Source organism: Heliangelus exortis, chromosome 21 (genome assembly GCF_036169615.1).
Source record: "Heliangelus exortis chromosome 21, bHelExo1.hap1, whole genome shotgun sequence".
NCBI classification, from domain to species: Eukaryota; Metazoa; Chordata; class Aves; order Apodiformes; family Trochilidae; genus Heliangelus; species Heliangelus exortis.
In genome coordinates, this window is record NC_092442.1 from 10,530,418 (window position 1) to 10,547,707 (window position 17,290).

Consider the following 17,290-nt stretch of genomic DNA (forward strand, 5'->3'; position numbering starts at 1 on the left):
CGGAAAACAAACAAGAATCGGTATTTACTCTGCCTCTTCTGTCTCTTCCTAGTTTTTCCCGTAGTATTGGTCTCCACTGATACTCGCAGCATTTTTTTGCCATTCGGACATCACCAAGGCAGCTTTATCATAATTAAAACTGCTGAAGCAAGGAACGGCCGCGCCCGTGCCGGGGTGTGTGTGACAGGGCGGCCACAACTGCGGGAGCATGAGGAGCCTGAGACGCGCAGGCTCCCGGGAAGGCTCTCCACTGACTGGGAAGCTACAATGCCCGGAGCCCGCGGGGCCGATGCCCGGTGTCGGTGTCAGTACGGTCCCGGTTCTGGTCCCGGTCCCGGTCTGCCCGGGCCGCTCGGTGCCCGCAGGCCGCAGCACGCGCGGGACATGCCGGGAGGCGGCGTCGCGGTGCAGGCCGGGAGACGCGCGCTCCCTCAGCCTCCCAAGATGGCGGCCGGCGGCTGTCCCCGCCCCCGCCGCGCACATGCGCAGAGCCGCGCCGGGCCGCGCCGCTCCCTCCCTCCCTCCCGGCGGCCGGGGCGCCACTGACAGAGACCGCGGAGCGGAGCGGTGCGAGCGGCGAGAGCCTCCGGGACCCCCCTCCCGGACACCCCCATCCTCCGCGCCCCGCCCCGCCGCAGCGGTGAATGGGAGAGGCGGGCGGCGCCGCCCCCACGGAGCAGAGCGAAGCGGCGGCTCGGGTAAGGCCGGGACCGCGCCTCCACTCCCTGGCTGCCTCCTTCCTTCCCTTCCTCCCCTCCCCCGGCCCCTCTCGCCCCCTGCGGGAGGCCGGCGGGGCTCGGCGGGCCGTGCGGCTCTCTTCCCTCTCTCTCCCCCCCTCCTCTCCGCTCCTGCTCCCCGCCCTCCGCTCCCTCTCCTGCCCCCTCCCTCCTTCTCTCCAGCTCGCTCTCAAAATGGCGGCCGCGCCCGTTGGTGAGGAGGGAGCCGGGGAGGAGGCGGGGGAGGCAGAGCGGCGGGGCGGGAGGGCGGCAGGCGAGGCGGGGGACGGTCCCCGCTTCCTGGCGGGGTGGGGTGGGGGCTGCCGGGCGCGGTCCCTTCCCCTCTCCCCTGGCCCTTCCCGGGCTTCAGCGGCGAGCTCGCTGCCGGTGACTTAGCAGGAAAACAGGGCGCGGGGGAGGAGTGGGCCAGACAAGGGAGCGGGTGGGGCGAGGGGAGCGGAGAGCAAAACCCGCGGGGGCTCCGGCGCTCCCGGCCCCCGCGTCCTTCCCCTCAGCACCCCCACCCCTTAGGCCGCTCCATTTCTCCGGGTGACTTAGCAAGATACCGGGGAGGAGGAGGAGGAGGCGATGGCCCGGGCGCTAATAGCGATGAAAATATCGGTGAGGAGCCTGGTGTACGTGTGCCGGAGAGGACACCGAGCATCCCTTCCTGAATTCCTCCCGGAGGGTTTCCTCCCTCCTCCTCTCCGAGGACAAGGCAGGCGCTGGGCAGGGGGGGCCCCGATCGGCGGAGTCGGCCTCAGCACGGAAAGCAAACGAGAATTGATAATCCAGGGGAGAGGAGTCGGTGTTATTTTGAGGGCTCGTTTCACATCCATCCCGTTCTCCTGCAGTGATCCAGCAGGGAAGCGTTGGTAGGAGGTGGCTCAGACCTTCAGAACCAGCTGCGGTGAAAACGGGGGAGGGAGGTCTCATCTCTCCTTCTTGGGGTCATATCGTTGCCTGGTTGTCTACAGTAGCACCGACTTTACTTGAAAACCTTTTAATAGCAATCGAGTTTGCTAAAATGCTCAATTTGTTGCTATTTTTGAGTTTTTGTTTCGTCAGAAGGTTATGCGCAGGCAGGGCTTTTGATGGAAGTTGGGGGGGTGGGAGTGGTGCCTCTCTTAAAAAGTTTAGGGTTTACTCAGGTCTGGGGCTGTGAGATTTTAATAATTTTTTGTTGTTGTTTAAGGTGGATGCAATTAAACTTGACCTTTAATACCAAGCATAATGTGACACCTTCCCTTTCTTTGCTATAGTATTGCTCGTAGAATTTCCTTGCTGATGGTGCTGCAGCAGAGGGCTTGGTTGTTGCAGGTCAAGTCAATTCATAATGAATTACCTAACCAGGAGGTAGTGGGAGGTTAATTTAAGATATATTAAAAATCTTTAATAAGCATTATGTTACTCTAAATAAATGTTTGGATATCTTGACCTGGCCAAATTATATATTTATGTGGAGATTCTTTTACTATATTGTTTATATAGTATTAGGAGATGGAGGTTAAAGAACCTACATTCAGTGGTGATCATTTCATAAATGATTTTGCAGCACTCGGCTGGTTTTCAAAAGAGGGAGGGTCTGCTATCAAAATGTTACTTTGCCCTTAGCGTAATTTTGTTAAATAGCAAAATTACATTAAGAAACTAAACAAAGAAAATATTTTTAAGCAGAAAGATTTATTGGAAATTTCTGGTTTGTTCTCAGGGATCTCATTTTTATGTGTTTCTTTAGATATAACCATGTTTATGGATGCTGTGTGCAGCCATTGAGCAGTGAAGAGACTGGGTGGAGTAAGGAGGCAAAGCTGCGAAATGGCTAGATTACCCTTTCATAGCTTTTTTTTTTTTTTTTTTTTTTTTTTCCCTTTGCTTGCGTTTTTCTGGGGTGGAGGAATACTAATTGCCGTAACAATGAAGTCTCTTCTTTAGGGAAGGATCTAATGGTGCAGGAACCTTCTGAAATGAAACAAATCTCGCATTCTGTTTTGAGGCTTATTTTTCTGCAGGGTGGATCTTGATTTGTCTGACAGGGAGAAGTGACCAGTCACTGTTGCAAAGCCAGATTTTTTTTGTCTGATAACCATTTCAATTCATCACTTTTAGTTATTCACTTGTTGAATTTATTTTATTTACACTTTAGATGGGAATTGTAATTTTTTGTGGGGGTATTTTACTCATCATTCTTTGAAATATGGAGAACCCCTGGTATGGTTGCTTAATGATATTATTTGTTCATATAACTTCTTGGCTAGAGTGGGTTATTGGTGGACACATGAAAAGACAATTCCTGCTTTTTCTAGTGCTCACAGTAGAATAACTCTTATTAGTATACAGACTTATTTGCATTATTTTTCTTTACATGCCAAGTTCATATAAAAAAAACATCTCAAGATTTTGGGAGCCGTTTTGCACAATATGGCTCCATAAGAGCATTGCTGTACCACTGAGGTACTGATGCATCACGAGGGTCATACTGATGTGTGGACCTAAAGTTGAGTAAGAAGGAACAAAGGATTTGGGGAGTACAATAGGGATCAGATGAAGCACCTATGAAGGGCTGCTTGTACAAGTGCTCTGCTGTTCCAGATGTGGCTCATAGCATTCCCACCTGGATTTGGAGTTCATCAGAGCAAGTACAACATTGAACACAAATTACTCTGAAGCAGGATGAGGTTTTGCTTTTTCTCTGCAACTGGACTAATTTCTGGAGTCCGGTTTTTGGTGGTAGGAGGACACAGATAAGACTGTGTTGGTTTTAATGTGCCCAAAATTTAATTAAAGGGTAGTGGCTTTTTTATAAAATGTATTTTATTTACTTAGAGTAGATGTTACAGGATTCAGTGGATGTGTTCACCAAAGGCCTGTGTCTAAAAAGGAATCCAGGCTATGAGCAATGAAGGATGCAATAAAACACTTACCACCATACAACTTTCGCTGATTTTTTTTTCCTTGAAATGATGGCAGTTACTTTCTGTAGAGGAGTAACTTGTTAATTTCTCTTCTACAAAAGAAAAAGGCATTAATATTTACCTTTATGACTGTATGCAAGGTCTGTCTTGCCTGTGTTGCAGACTCTTCTCCCTCCTGTTCCCAGTGCTCCACCCAGCCTTGAGTTCCCAGTTTCTGTGCTTTGTCTGGTCTCAACTTTTTTGTCCCTGCAGTGTGCTATTGATACGACAGCTATTGAATTAACTGTTGCCCAACACGCCAGCGTTGGCTTTCTTCAGGAGCTCTATAGCCAACTCCCATCACTACGAATTATAATCTAGCTGTACCCTCCAAACAGTAGCTGTAAAACCTCTGTAAATCCTCTCTGTAGCCCAGGAATATACTGTGTGTGCTTGTTACAAAGTTGATTCACAAGCTTTTGTAGCTGCTTCTGGTATTGGTGATCTACAGTGGTTGTAGTTATTGTAGTATGAAGGCAGCAGTTTTCAAACAGTTTTGTTTCAATCAGATTTCTCCTACTTTTGTGAACTTCAGGCCCATTTTCCAACCAAAGGCAAAATCTGTGAGAGAGCTGCAGAAATGTCCATGAAGTAAACACTGAAATATTTGTTAGCTTGAAAATAAGAACTGCTTAGGCCTAAGTTTAGGAAATGAAGAGGTCAATAAAATTAAATAATTGTTTTTAATAAATAATATTTTCCTATTTCATATAAGGTATGGGGGAGTGTCCAGCTTATTCCATGTAATTTCTGATGGCAGAAGAAGATATTTCCCAAGTATTAGAGCTATGTGTTTTAATCAAAATGGTTCTGGGTTTCTTCTGTCACGAGAAATAAGTTATGTCCTGTCTATACATGCAGATCTGTTAATGAAGTTGCTACTGGTCTCCTTATGTGGCTTTTGGGTGTTGTGAGCACAGGTGTTCATTAATAAGTGATGTTGCTTTGTCTTTTGATCTGCCTGACAGAGTAGGTTACACCTCAATTTAATTTTTTAAAAATAGGCATTTACACTAAGACATAATTCTGACCAGCCTAAAACTAGTTTTCAACTACATAAAGTTATTTCTTCAGAATTCCTTGTATAAATGCTGTCCAAGTTAGCAGGAGTGTTCACGTGGTCATCTTCTGCATGGAAGTCTTGTGCCAGTACTGAAAATGGAATTGATGGCATTTTGGCTTCATTGTGCTGCCTTTAGCTTAGGTTGAATAAAATCTCTGTTTTTCTATTATTATAGTTATTTTAGAACAATGCTTTTCATCTTTCCTGATGTGTTTTGAGACCTACTGATGGGTATTACGTATTAAAATCATTTGAATGTACCACGTTTTTTACTTGATGAATAATTTAGTTGTAGTTTTAACCTGGTGAACTTTCTAGGTACTCCAGGTTAGCCCCTGCAAGAGTGTGTATCTTACTTGTATCTTAGTTGTTTAAAGAAGGACCTTTTCCTCTTAAGACTCATTGAGTCAGGATTTGAATGAGGCCATGCTTGTCTCATTCAGCATGTTTAAAAGCTCATTCTTTTTTCTTTAACCTCATACCCTCTCTTTAGGGGATCAGGTAGCTGTGACTTAGGCTGTCTTGCATCTACTTCACTGTCATGGAAGCCACCTATGGTATCACTTCATGCTGGTGTGTACTGTCAAGAAAAATTTCAAAGCAGCATGGTACTTACAACAAAGTGTGTGCTGAGATCCATTTCACCAGTACATTTCACCAGTCCTCTCCAGAGCCAATCCTGTGTGCATGGCATTGCTGTACTGAGCAGTGTCAACTGGTGCATGCAAAACTATATACAAAAAAATCAACATTATGAATTCAAAGTACATGTTATTACATTTAGAATTACCTTTGCCATTTCTTCCTTATTAGTACTGCTTCTGAGAGAGCCTGGCAGTTTGACTTGGCTGCTTGTGGACTTTTGGATAAGGATTGTACCTAAATAAATGTAATAAATAGATCTTTGTGGTTGTGATTTTGCTGATTCTGGAAAACCTACCTGATATTTTTAACTAGTAACTGGTTGCTGCAGTCTCGCAAAAGTATTCCCAGTTATGGGACAACCCATCATGGTTGAGGTTTATAGGTGGTGCTGCAGCAAATGTCTGTCCTTTAATTTTCTCAGATCTGTTGTTAAATAGTTCCCTGTTGTGTGAGTCCCCAGATGCACTTTTCTGCAGCACCTCTTGCTCCCCAGTGCTGGCTGGAGAGTCAGTGGCCATAGCTCCTTTGAGGAAGGGCTAAAGGTAGCAGTTTTTATGGCATGATGCTGTACTAGCTTACATCTGAGATAGCACAGTGGCTTCATGATTGAGATTATTTATACCTTCCCTCTTGTGTCAATGTTAATTGCTGCTTTTGTGCTCCACAAATCTTAAGTTCTTTTGGGCTGATTAGACAAGTCTGTTTCCCTACACTCCTGTAGATTGCCCCTGCCTTGTTTTCTAGTGTGGAACTATCTTAATGCTAAAGCAGAGGTGTTAACTTTATCCTTTGTTAAGAGGAATGAGTTAGAGACATTTAGCCTGCTTGCCTGCAGGTAGTGACTCTTTCTACCATAAGGAAACAGTGGTGTAGTTTGTCTTGTGCATGAGGCACCTGCTTCGTGGTGGTAAAGAAGATAGGGTAAGCAATTGGGTTTATTCAAGTGCTAGAGTGTTTACAGTCTATTAAGAGGATGATGTCATTAATTTTTGTATATGTGTTTCAAACACATGGTGTCTATTGAATCAGTGATGGTAGAAGTTTTTGCTTCTCACTCTGCTGGAGTTGTGGCAGCAAGCACAAACTGCCTTGGGGGAAGCTTAAGAGGGGAGCTTTGACCCTCCAGCTCCTCTGCAGCACAGTGAGGTGGGGTTCAAGTTCTAACATCATGTGTGTCATTCTTGTAATAAGATCTTGTGAACAGCTAACACTGTTCCAACAAACTTGAAATTTCTCTTTAATGTTTTTGTCACACTGATAAGGCTGGGATGAGTACTAATGGTAGATAATGTCCACTACTACATGGTATCAGTAACAAATGCCTACAAAAGAGAAGTGTGGTGGGGGTATTGCAGCCTGCTGCCTGGTGTGTCCTGGCCCCAGTTCTGTGCTAGCTGATACTGCTTCTGCACAGGAAGATGTTTTCCCTTTCATCAGTAAAAGGAGTTCTGCATTAGCCTTCTGCTCTTGACTTAGATGAGGGCCTTTCCTTCAAGGGAGAGCAGTTTCTCTCTGTAGCAGGATGGTTACTCCTCGTGCAGTAGATGGGAGATAAAGGGTGCTGGTAAAGCTGGGAAGAGGGCAGCAGGTGTTTGTCTGCCTGGTTTAGGGCCAGTGGTGTAGTAGGTGAAGATGGGTCATAAAGATGACATGTTCTACAAGAACCCCAATTGCATTATTTTGGTACTGGTGTCATGAAAGATTAAAATCTGTTTCCCTGTAGTAGGATAAAAGTTGAATGTATGACAATTAAGATGTTTAGTTGGTTGGTTGGTTGTTTTTTTCCCTCTCTACTTGTCAAGGGAAGCCATTTTTGGTCAACAAGCTTTGAAAATGGCTAGAGGGCTGTCAGTGATTCCAAGTCTGGAAGTTCTATCTGAATTTCTGCTTGTAGTTTTGACCTTCTGTTTCTAAAGCTTTAACATATATGTTCCTGCAAGTTTCAATTTGGAAATATCCAAATATTTCAATTTGGATTTAGACCTGTGACCTGCAGGGAAGAACTGCAAAGAGCAAAGTCCAAATCCAGTGCACGGCTGCTGACCAACTGCAAGAACACGGCCTGAGTTCATGCACTCTTCTCTCAGTGGCTAAAAGAAAGTGGCTTAAATAGAGTCCTAGAATTGCTGTCACACAACGTGTGTATATTGATTGACCTAACAAACATTATTTTGAAAATTTTTTTTCTGAAGTCAGTGGTGTGCATGGTGCATTTCTCTAAACAGTTCTGAGTAGCAGCTTCTAATACTTGGGTGCACTGTAACACCAGCCCTCCTCCCTTCTCCCCCTGTCCTGTCCTTCTAAGACCTGTGGGCATTTTTAAGAGTTCACTTAATTGCAGAATATAACAGTCTTGCTAAAAGTGTGAATTGAAAATAAGGCTCAGTTGTAATTCAGATGAGATTTCCTTTTTGTTAGGTTTTTCCAAAATAAGATAGTTGTTGCAGCTCACTCTGCCTTAATCCTTCAATTAGCTTTACTGATGTAGGCTGGAAAGTGGAAAAAAGATTATCCCAGCTCATAAACGAGCAGCTTTCTTGTATTCTTCAACCCATCCCTGCTGGCTTGTCCGTGATTCTTTCTAACATTTTCCAGGGTAAGGTATGTTTGCTGTACTCCAAGGGGAACTGCATGGCTGTTCTGTGGAACCTTGTTTCTAGAGTACCTTTGTGGGAAGAGTTGTCCTATTTCTGTGGGTTGAGTTTGAGAAAGCAGCTTTTTCCTTACTGGGTGTAAAACAAAATCATACCATTAAAAATCAGTCCAGGTTAAAAGAAACTGTTCTTACATGCTTGCTAGGATTCGACAGTATAACCTACAGGTGTAAGAGAACAATCAGTACTACCTATTTCTCCCATACAGGACTGTAGCTCTAATTGCCTGCAAATAACTGGTCACAAATAACCACTTCATTTTCTCTTGTCAGTATGTTATGAAACAAGATACACTGTTGAAAACCTTCCTGAGGATCTAATGTGCCAGCCATGTAGCAAGTGACAATGCAACAAGAGTTTCTACTTCATTGATACATAAAGGGATGTTTCCCCTTTAAAGATTTGTGGAATTTAATTCTGATTGTATTAGTTCACTTAGTCTTTTGGTGGCTTGGTCTCTGCTACCTCTTCATGAGCGACTTGCCTTTCACTGGGCTTGAAAAAATTCCTGAAGAGAGGGGGCTAACCAAACTAGGATTTCAGATACATTAACAAGCTCAGAAGAAAATTCAAGGAGTTTTCCTTCATGTAGAACATCTTTTGAGAACAGTAGAATGTATAAGAGAAACATGCTGGTAGCATGTGACTTGGCACTCAAGACTGTTCTGAATTTTATGCAAGTTCCTGGAATTCTAAATTATTACAAATTAAGTTTTAAAGATTAAGCCATCTAAAACTCTGTAAATGATTCATAATGTGAACTCAGTTGTGTATTCCTTGTGTTCATAATGGCTTCTCTGCCCTTTTAGCACCCAGGTTCTTAGTGTGAGGTGTGCCTAGCCTGCCAGTCTGAAAATATGATCTCAGATTTTGTCTCCTTCAAATAAACATTCTTGTAGAATATTATAAAACACATGTTTTTTCATAATAATACTTCATTTTCTTATAAATTATCTTGTAGCTGAGTTTATTAGTGTATTCTGATTCCACAAGAAAAAAGCAAAAATACACTGTTTTTAAAGCACAGCAGTGCACAACTCTGTGAGCTTTTAGAATTGAAAGGTGTTGGGTCTGTTCAGTATCTGCTTGTGCATTCTCTCTGTGATTTATGCTATCTCCTCTAACTTTTGTTATAATGTTTAGTGTCTGTAGCTTATGTGTTTGTGGGGAAGACTGTGGAGACTAAGCAACGGTCATTAAAACTGCAGAAATTTAATTACTCTATTTTTGAGTTGTTGGAGGAGCTATGAACATTTATTCCAATATCTGGAATAACAGATTGGTCAGCAGTGGTTGTTAGGTTGCTAGACAGCAGCAAGGGCCTGGTGCTGATACATTTAACTGTTTGATGCTGATGTGGTGAACCAAGTAATGATGTTGAAACTGATTTTCTTGATTTAAATAATAAAAATTCAAGTGTTAAGAGAGAAAACATAAATTACAGGAGGGATGAATATGCCTGTGGGAAAAGTACCTAATGTATTAAGGCTGATTGACTGTTTTTGTAGTAGCTGGTAAGCAAATATTTCTGTAGGCCTGAGGAGTTAAATTACCAGAATGACAGAGTTTTTGAGCCTGGAGTTCCAGTAGATGAGACTGGCTTTCATCATGGTTCTGGGGAGGATTTTCTTGATGGCAGAGCCCTGGCTTAAGTAATCAGAGTAACTTAGGCTGTGAAAGAAGCCATTAAAATTGAACTTGTGAAACTTGTAAAGGCTTTATAATGTAGTGTCACTTTCTCTACATTACTCTTTAGAGATGTATGGAGGTGACTTTAAAATCTGGTTAGAACTTAAAGCTGTCTGCAAGGAATTTACTAATTCACAGTGAGCTTGGAATAGCTTTCTGCTCTCTTGCCTGCATGTCACTACTTCATGTTGTGTAGATTTTCTTAACCCCTGTTGCTCTGGTGGGAGAGCATGGGGAGCAAGTGTGGGTTTAGAGTGAAAGGAGTGTGACAAATTTTTTTTCTCATGTATATCTTTTGTTACCTGGTGTATGTTTCTAATAAAATACATAATTGTTTAACTTGCTAAACTGTTGTTTAGATGGATCATATCTCAATTGGGAGTGATATTTACTGTAACTTTTCCTGAAGAGCAGAGTTGGGTGTTGGTCAGCTGAGCTGTCTCAGTGCTGACCCGTATGCAGTGTTTTTGACACAGTTGTTGGGAGTAAAAGAAAAAACAACGGAGAACTTTGAGCTTGGGCTGAGGGGGATGATAATGTTGATTGCAATGCACAGTTTGGTATCTCAGGTTATGTTTATGAAAATGCTTGGATTTGGAAGGGCTTTGTAAGAATTATATATGAAGCACCCTATTGATGGCAGTATTAGTGGGATGTTGATAAGCTTGGTGGTTGTGTGTTGGCAGCTGGGAAGCACCAAGTGCAGTTTCTTCCCATGGTGTGATTCCTGTAAAGCAGTTGACAGGACAAAAGCTTTCTGGGATGCTAAATGCTAAATCCCTGACTGAACTAATACCTTGCAGGGACCAGTGAAACACCTTACCGAAGGTATAATTTATTTCATGAGTTAATAACTAGTAGCTAATGGTTTCTTTGACTTCCGTATTTATGGTTTCAATTTTGTTGTGGTGCAATGTGTGTGTTCCTTTGGAAGAGTTGAATAGTGCCTTGCCACATAGAGATAAAACCTTCTGACTAAAGCTGCAGCAGTGAGTTTTTACAGTTGCTAATCAAAGTCATAATAAGTGTAAAACAGAGGGCTTGGTGAAACAGAAAAAACAGTGAAGCTTTCATCCTACTCTAAAATACTATGATGAGCTGTGCTATCTGTGCAGTAATTAACAGCAGGAATCAGTAGGTCAAGGATGAAGTCCAGAAACACTAATTCAATAGTTAAAACTAAGAAAGAAGTTTTACTTTAAAAGCATCTGTTGTCAAATGTTTGTTTAGTCTCATTGTAGGTTTGCAAAGTAGATGATCAGCTTGAAATAGATAGAAACTAAATGTCAAATTCAGGGCACAGCGCCTTTACCAGGTATATGAATTCAAACCAAATTTAGTACTGTTAGCATCCAGTGTACTCTGATGTAATGTAAAAATGTAATGAACTCTTAAGCAATCTAGAGACTGAATTTGGTATTTTTTTATGTGCACAGAATGGACAGCCTTAGAAATTCTGATTCTAGTGACTTTGCTCTTGCTTGATGCTAGTTGAGATAAGTGAACAGGTATTTTTGTCAGGTTGAGACTAAAATGCTGAAGGGTTAGTGCAACTCCATAATCTCTCAACTACATTTGGAGGATACTTATGGAAAATAATATTTAATTGTCTCCTGAAGCAAGTGTAACCATCATCATAGAAATAACTGTGAGCCAGGTTTACGGTTTATTGGCTTGATGTATCTCTTGCCTGGAAGTGATTTTTAAAAAAATTTTTGGGTTTAATTTTTATTTTCTTCCATCATTGGGTTGACTCTATCTGTTTAGCTTTGTGTACCTACCATATAGCTGTCTTAAAGAGCTAACAAGTACAGCTGAACCCTTGTGCATCTTATGAATGGTTAGCAGGTCTCTCGTTAAGTTACTGAGAAGTTTTCCAGTAATCAAGGAAACACTTCAGCCCATTGACACACATGGGAATAGGGAGCTACTGCTTAAAGTCAGGAAGAAGAAACTGTTGAATTGTTAGGATCTTAGTCACCCTCAGGAAGAGGGTGGTTCCTAAACAATATCAGATCTGAGATGTCCACTTCAAGTGAGAAGTTATACTCAGCTGGGTGCCTCAGCACCAGCTAGTTGCAAAAGGTATGTATTTAGTTACCACCAGGGTGGGACCATCCTTAAATGCACATCAGGCAAAATTGCTGAGCCTCAGAGCAATTTCCATAGGAGTAAATGTGTGGGTGAGTCTTGTGAGTGCAACTGGCTCCTGCAACAGGCTGTGTATGGTGCAGCTCAGGAACCTCTTAATCCTGGTTTAGGAAGCTGGGAGGGGGTTCTTAGACATGAAGAGGCAAAGGGTCTTCCACTTCCCTTTTTTAATGAGCAAGCCAGAGACACTTGTACTGTGCTGCTTCCACCTTCCTTTACAAGGAAGAATTTTTATACTTTTCATGGTTTTCTGCCCAATTTATTGCTCTTAATTAAAGTTCTGTATGTTTTAGAAGCTTGAAAGGAAGAAATAGAAAAAGTTAGCAGTTGAGGTGAGATGCAGTTGCCTGTTGAGGAGCTGAGGAGGATGTTACACACAGCTCTGGAAGGGTTTGTGTTGTTTCATAAAGAGGTGGCCTGAGCCCTGATGGGTGGTGGCCATGTCCCTTCTCCCACCAGCTACCTGTATAGCCTAGAAAGCTGAGCTGTGCTGCCAGGAGGTGGAAGAGGCAAACTTGTTACAGTGTAAGGGTTCAGCCAGGTCTGGCTTCCAACTTGTAAAATGCTCATAAGGACAAGGGATCTTGCTGAGAACTCTTGTTGCCTGTTTTGTTGTGAGACTGCACATGTGCAGGGGTTTGCCATGCAGTTCTCTCACATAGGCAGATACTGATACCTTATCAAATAGGTCTTAAGTAGGAAACTAAAATGTTGTGCAATGTAAGTGGAATTATTACTAAAAGGCACATCCTGGTTTACTCTTGATTAGTAGAAATTACTCCATGAGTGGCTCTATTAAGGTTCAGTCTTTTTTTTCCTGTATTTAATACAGAACAAAGAAAAAATTTCATATAGAGACATATTTCCTCTTAGAAAAGATCTAGCTCTGTGTCTGGATACCACCTTATTCTCAGTAAGCTGCTGATACTAAAGATGACTGATTTCAGGCAAGTTGTAATGATCGGGTGTTGTTTCCTTGGGGGTTTTGCTTTGGTTTTTTTCCCAAGGGTTCTCTTTGAACACTGGTTTCTCTCATTACTGGGCAGGTTGTGGGTGTGTGTAGCACAGTGGTGACTGAGCCTTGATAGGCAATGGAGGAGGACTGGTTAGTCTGGCTCCACTGAGTTTGGATGGCACCAAGCCTTCCCTAGCTAAAGAAAAGGCAGTGGACAATATTAATCCATTCTTAGTTGTTTCTGAGACACAGGTATATAATTAAACTTGGGTCCTTTTGGGCTTTTTGGTTTTGGACCTCTTTGCTTGGATGGTGTTATTTTTGTGTGGGGTTTTTGTTTTGTTTTCATTTGTTTGTTTCTTCCCCATTTGTTTATTTTCTGTCTTTTTGTTTTGGCTTTTGTATAAAAAGGAAGCTACCCTAAAATGCTTGGCCTTATGTTCAGGTGCCCTCATAATTTCAAAAACAGGAATATTGAGAAGGGGGCTTGAAGCAGACACTTCAGAGAGGTGAGATACTGTAGATGAGTTTGTAGTTTGTTAACTAGCTTGCTAGCAGCAGAAATAACTGCTTTGCTCTGTAGGTCTTGCAGCTTGTCTGGTACTGAGACCTGTTCCTGAGTAACAGTTGAGGGAGTGATGGAGCTGGCCAGGTGGTGTGAAGTGCTGGGGATACAGGAGAAGTTTGATTGCTAATTTGAGGGGGAAAAATGCCTTTCTAACTAGATAACATGTCAAGGATCACCTTGTAAACACAGTTGCTGTTATTTTTAGGTAAGTGCTACAGTTACAGCTCTTAGGCACAATGGCAAAATTGTCAAAATATTGGAGTATCGTTTTTACTGCAGTTACTGCACTGGTGCTGGATTTACAAGGCATTCCCTTCGTAGCAGTAGTGCATAGTACAAAAACCACTTTCCATTTTTAATACAGTGTTTCTTACCATGGCAATAGTACAGACAGATTTTGGAAGCTTGTGCTTCAAGCCATGCTTCTGTGTATGAGCCACCTTATTTTGTTGTTCTCCAGTGTTTATCACTACTGGAAGCGTTGCTATGTTCATACTGAAGTGCAGAGATTCAGCCATTATAAGCCTGTTTTTTCGTTCTTAAATTTATAGCAGCATTGCCCTCTAGAGGGCACTTCTTTTGATGATGTCAGGAGATTTTTTTTTTTAATATAAAAACTAATTTTCCATTAATTTGTACATGATACTTCTACTTTCTACTGAAAACCAGCTTCCTCTTTACCTGTCAGGAAGCAGGGTATGGGACAAGAATAAGTGAAGTGACTGCTTCTCTTCTCTGTAAAGATGCAGCCTATGCTATCAGTTTTCAACTGAATTGTTTCTGAAATAGCTATTAGGGAAGAGGTCAAACTAATGAAATAATGTCTTGCCTGTTTAGGGTGATTCTGTCTGAAACAGCTTGCAGTGCAGTATTATGGTGTACAGCATTGGACATGGAAAATCCACCAGCAGAGGGAAATAAAAGCAACTTGCAGCTTAAGCTTATTTTGAAGCAGACAGCAGAGCCTAGATAGGTTTAGAAACAAGCTCCTGATCCCCTGTGATGGATAAGTAGACATTAATGATACAAGCTTAGTATTTTTAAAAATTTTCTTAATGTAAGAAAAGCTGCTGTTTAAATCAGGCTCCTCACCAATGTTGTTACCCAACATTAATAGTGAACCTTGCTTACCTGTATGTTTAGTAGAGAAGCAGTAGGGGAGAGGCAGTGAGGACACGTTTCCTGAAGTAGTTTACAAACCCAACTACTATCTCCTAATCTTGTGTATTGTTGTTCACTTTATTTCATTGCTTAATGACTTGCTTAATGGCTTGAGTAAACTCTGTGTTACATAGAGGCTCTTGTCAGGTATGCAAGAAATGTGAACTTTTATCATTGTTCATAATCATGTTGCCTCCAAAAGAGTATCTGCAGTGCAGAAATCAAAAGGCACTGCTGCAGAAATGATTCTGGTGATATTGCCTTGGCTGAGATTAAAACTGTCCACTTGAAGTAGATTGTACACCAAGAATACTGAAGTTCTTGATATAGTATAAGGAGATATTAAATGTGTGTGTGTGTAAATGAGTAACTTGTAAAAGGCACAATTCTGATGGACTTCAACAGTAGGCTCTTAAATATGTCAGATTTCACCTGTATTCTGAATTAGCTTGCATTGTCAGATTTCTCATGATCAAGTTGTTGTCTGAACCCTGCTGGAGTAACAGACTTGTGGCAACTCTGCAACCTTAGTAATTGTGTTACTGATAAGATGGAAGATCTGTTTAACACTTTTCTGTACCCCAAGATGGGTAGATAAAAGATTAAGTGTAGGTAAGCTGTGTCACCACATGACTGAAAAGATGCCAAGTATTGTCTTTTAGAATGTAGTTCTTTGGAACTCCTTTAGATAGTCTCACTAGATTAGAAAAAGTAATTTTTCTAATATAATTGTGTAATAATCTACCTGTCTTAAACACTTCATCTAAGCCTGAAAGATGTAGGAGAGCATTGGCTGATCTATTGTATGTGTTGAACACTAACTAAATGGGTCTTGTTGGATTTAGTTTGATGAAGAGATGAATCTGCAGAAGATTAAAAAATCTAGCATGAGGATAGGGGTTTTGGAGAGTAAACCTTTGACAGTATTGAATGCAACAGGTAGGCTGTTTGTGGTGGGCTTAAGTTCTTGTCATCACAAGAAATTGTAATGGTATTGTCTACAAACTAGAACTGAGCTGTTACTGAAGATGCTTCCTTCAGCTCCTTGTTTCTTGAAGCAATAATGGTGGGAAGAGAGGGAATAAAATGCTTAAGTCTCTCCAGGCTGCTCAGACCAGGTTGAAGGTGCCCTATAAGGGCATAATCCACACTAGCAAAATAAAATCCCATTTATAACATCAGTTGGTTTGTTCTGTCTAGAACGGTGTTGCAATTTGAGTACAGAAATCTTGATGTTAGTCCAGAGTGACCTAATGCTTATTCAAAGGAAATTAAGGGTGTTTGTTTCTCTTCCTTCTAGATGGATTGAATCTTCTGAGTTGAATGCCTCCAGATTTCCTATTGGATTTCACGTCTGGAAAACCACTTTTGATTTAAGCCACGCTGTGGCAGACTGAATTGTGGATCCAGGGTTCCTAAGACTTCAGATCTTGAGGAGGCAGTCACTGCTGAATCGTGTCAACCTGACATCCCAGCCACAATGGTGCTGTCACAAAGGCAACGAGATGAACTGTAAGGAATGGAGTTCTTCACCAAATTTAAAATAAAAAAATGTATCCTGCTGTTCACATCTTGAAGCAAAATGTGTTGCCAAATGTATTTATATAATTTACCATGATCCTAGGTGTTGTACTGCATTGAAGACTTGTGTTGACTGTGCTTTTTTTTCAAATTTAAAAAGTCTGAACCAGCTCTTCTTTTATTCAGAACTGAGGCTGAGGATACTGTTCTTTGTTTTTTAGAAATCGAGCAATAGCAGATTACCTTCGTTCTAATGGCTATGAAGAGGCATATTCCGTTTTTAAAAAGGAAGCTGAGTTAGATGTGGTGAGTGCAATCAAGATTCTTCATCTGTATTTTGAGTAAAGAGTTTATAATTTTATGGCATCTTCATCCATGCTGAACATGCATGTTATCTACCTATTAGCTCATGCAGGCTCAGAAGTGGAGGTGATAAACTCATACAGCTGAAATTAAAAAATAATTAGATGACTTGAGTATTTCCGAGCAAAACTCTTAACTTTATCTTCAGCTAATGACTTGGGCATATTTTAAATATTTTAATATTTTGTGTGTATATGTCTGGATCCCACTCATCTATACAATGCTGCATTTATTGTTGTGATTGGAATTGGGTCAGTAGCTAAATCGATGCCTGAAATTCTTGATACAAGTTGGTTACCTTAGGAGGGCAAGCCCAACAGATTAATAGGAGTTGATCAGATCTGGTAAGCAGCTCTGTTTTGTTAGTCTGTGCAGATACTAGTGACTTACACCAGTCATTTCTGCAACTAAGTAGATTTGACTTAGCAAGAGATGATTTTTGGTATAATTCTAAAACTCAGCCCCTACTAGCATAGGTGGTGTGCTTTTCATCTGAGTTGAAGTTTCTCTGGAGATACCTCGGTTGAGCCTTAGACTTCTGTGTGCTGACTTGTGATAAATCCCTGCCTTTTCTCTTTATAAATCTTGCACTGTTCTTTTCAAAATTATGAAGTTTGACTTAATTTATCCAATCTGCTCCCAGTATCTAATAAATAAGTAAAAACTACAAATTGGAATACCATACTTATAATTGAAAATCCTAATACCATTCCCTTATCTGCTGTATCTATCAACCTAATTAAGTCTTCTCTTCCCAAAGGTTATAATGGCAATATAAATAGACTAGATGGTCCCAGGGGAAACAGAAAATGCAGCTTCTAAAAGTTTCACATTACTATTTTGCATGAAA

At 41.6% G+C, this 17,290-nt stretch overlaps 1 protein-coding gene across 2 annotated transcripts in view; it reads left to right on the forward strand.

Moving 5' to 3' along the window:
* The first annotated feature begins 489 nt into the window (after positions 1–489).
* Positions 490–17,290, forward strand: part of PAFAH1B1 (platelet activating factor acetylhydrolase 1b regulatory subunit 1) — a 30,080-nt gene continuing 13,279 nt past the window's right edge. Inside the window, exons 1-3 of one of the 2 annotated variants that reach the window (XM_071764927.1) lie at positions 490–698; positions 15,857–16,068; positions 16,299–16,383. In XM_071764927.1, the coding sequence (XP_071621028.1) occupies positions 16,037–16,068; positions 16,299–16,383 (117 nt within the window). In that variant the 5' untranslated portion in view covers positions 490–698; positions 15,857–16,036. Of the gene's footprint in view, positions 699–845; positions 931–15,856; positions 16,069–16,298; positions 16,384–17,290 lie in introns of those variants that run through there. The other variant, XM_071764928.1, reaches the window with a different exon arrangement.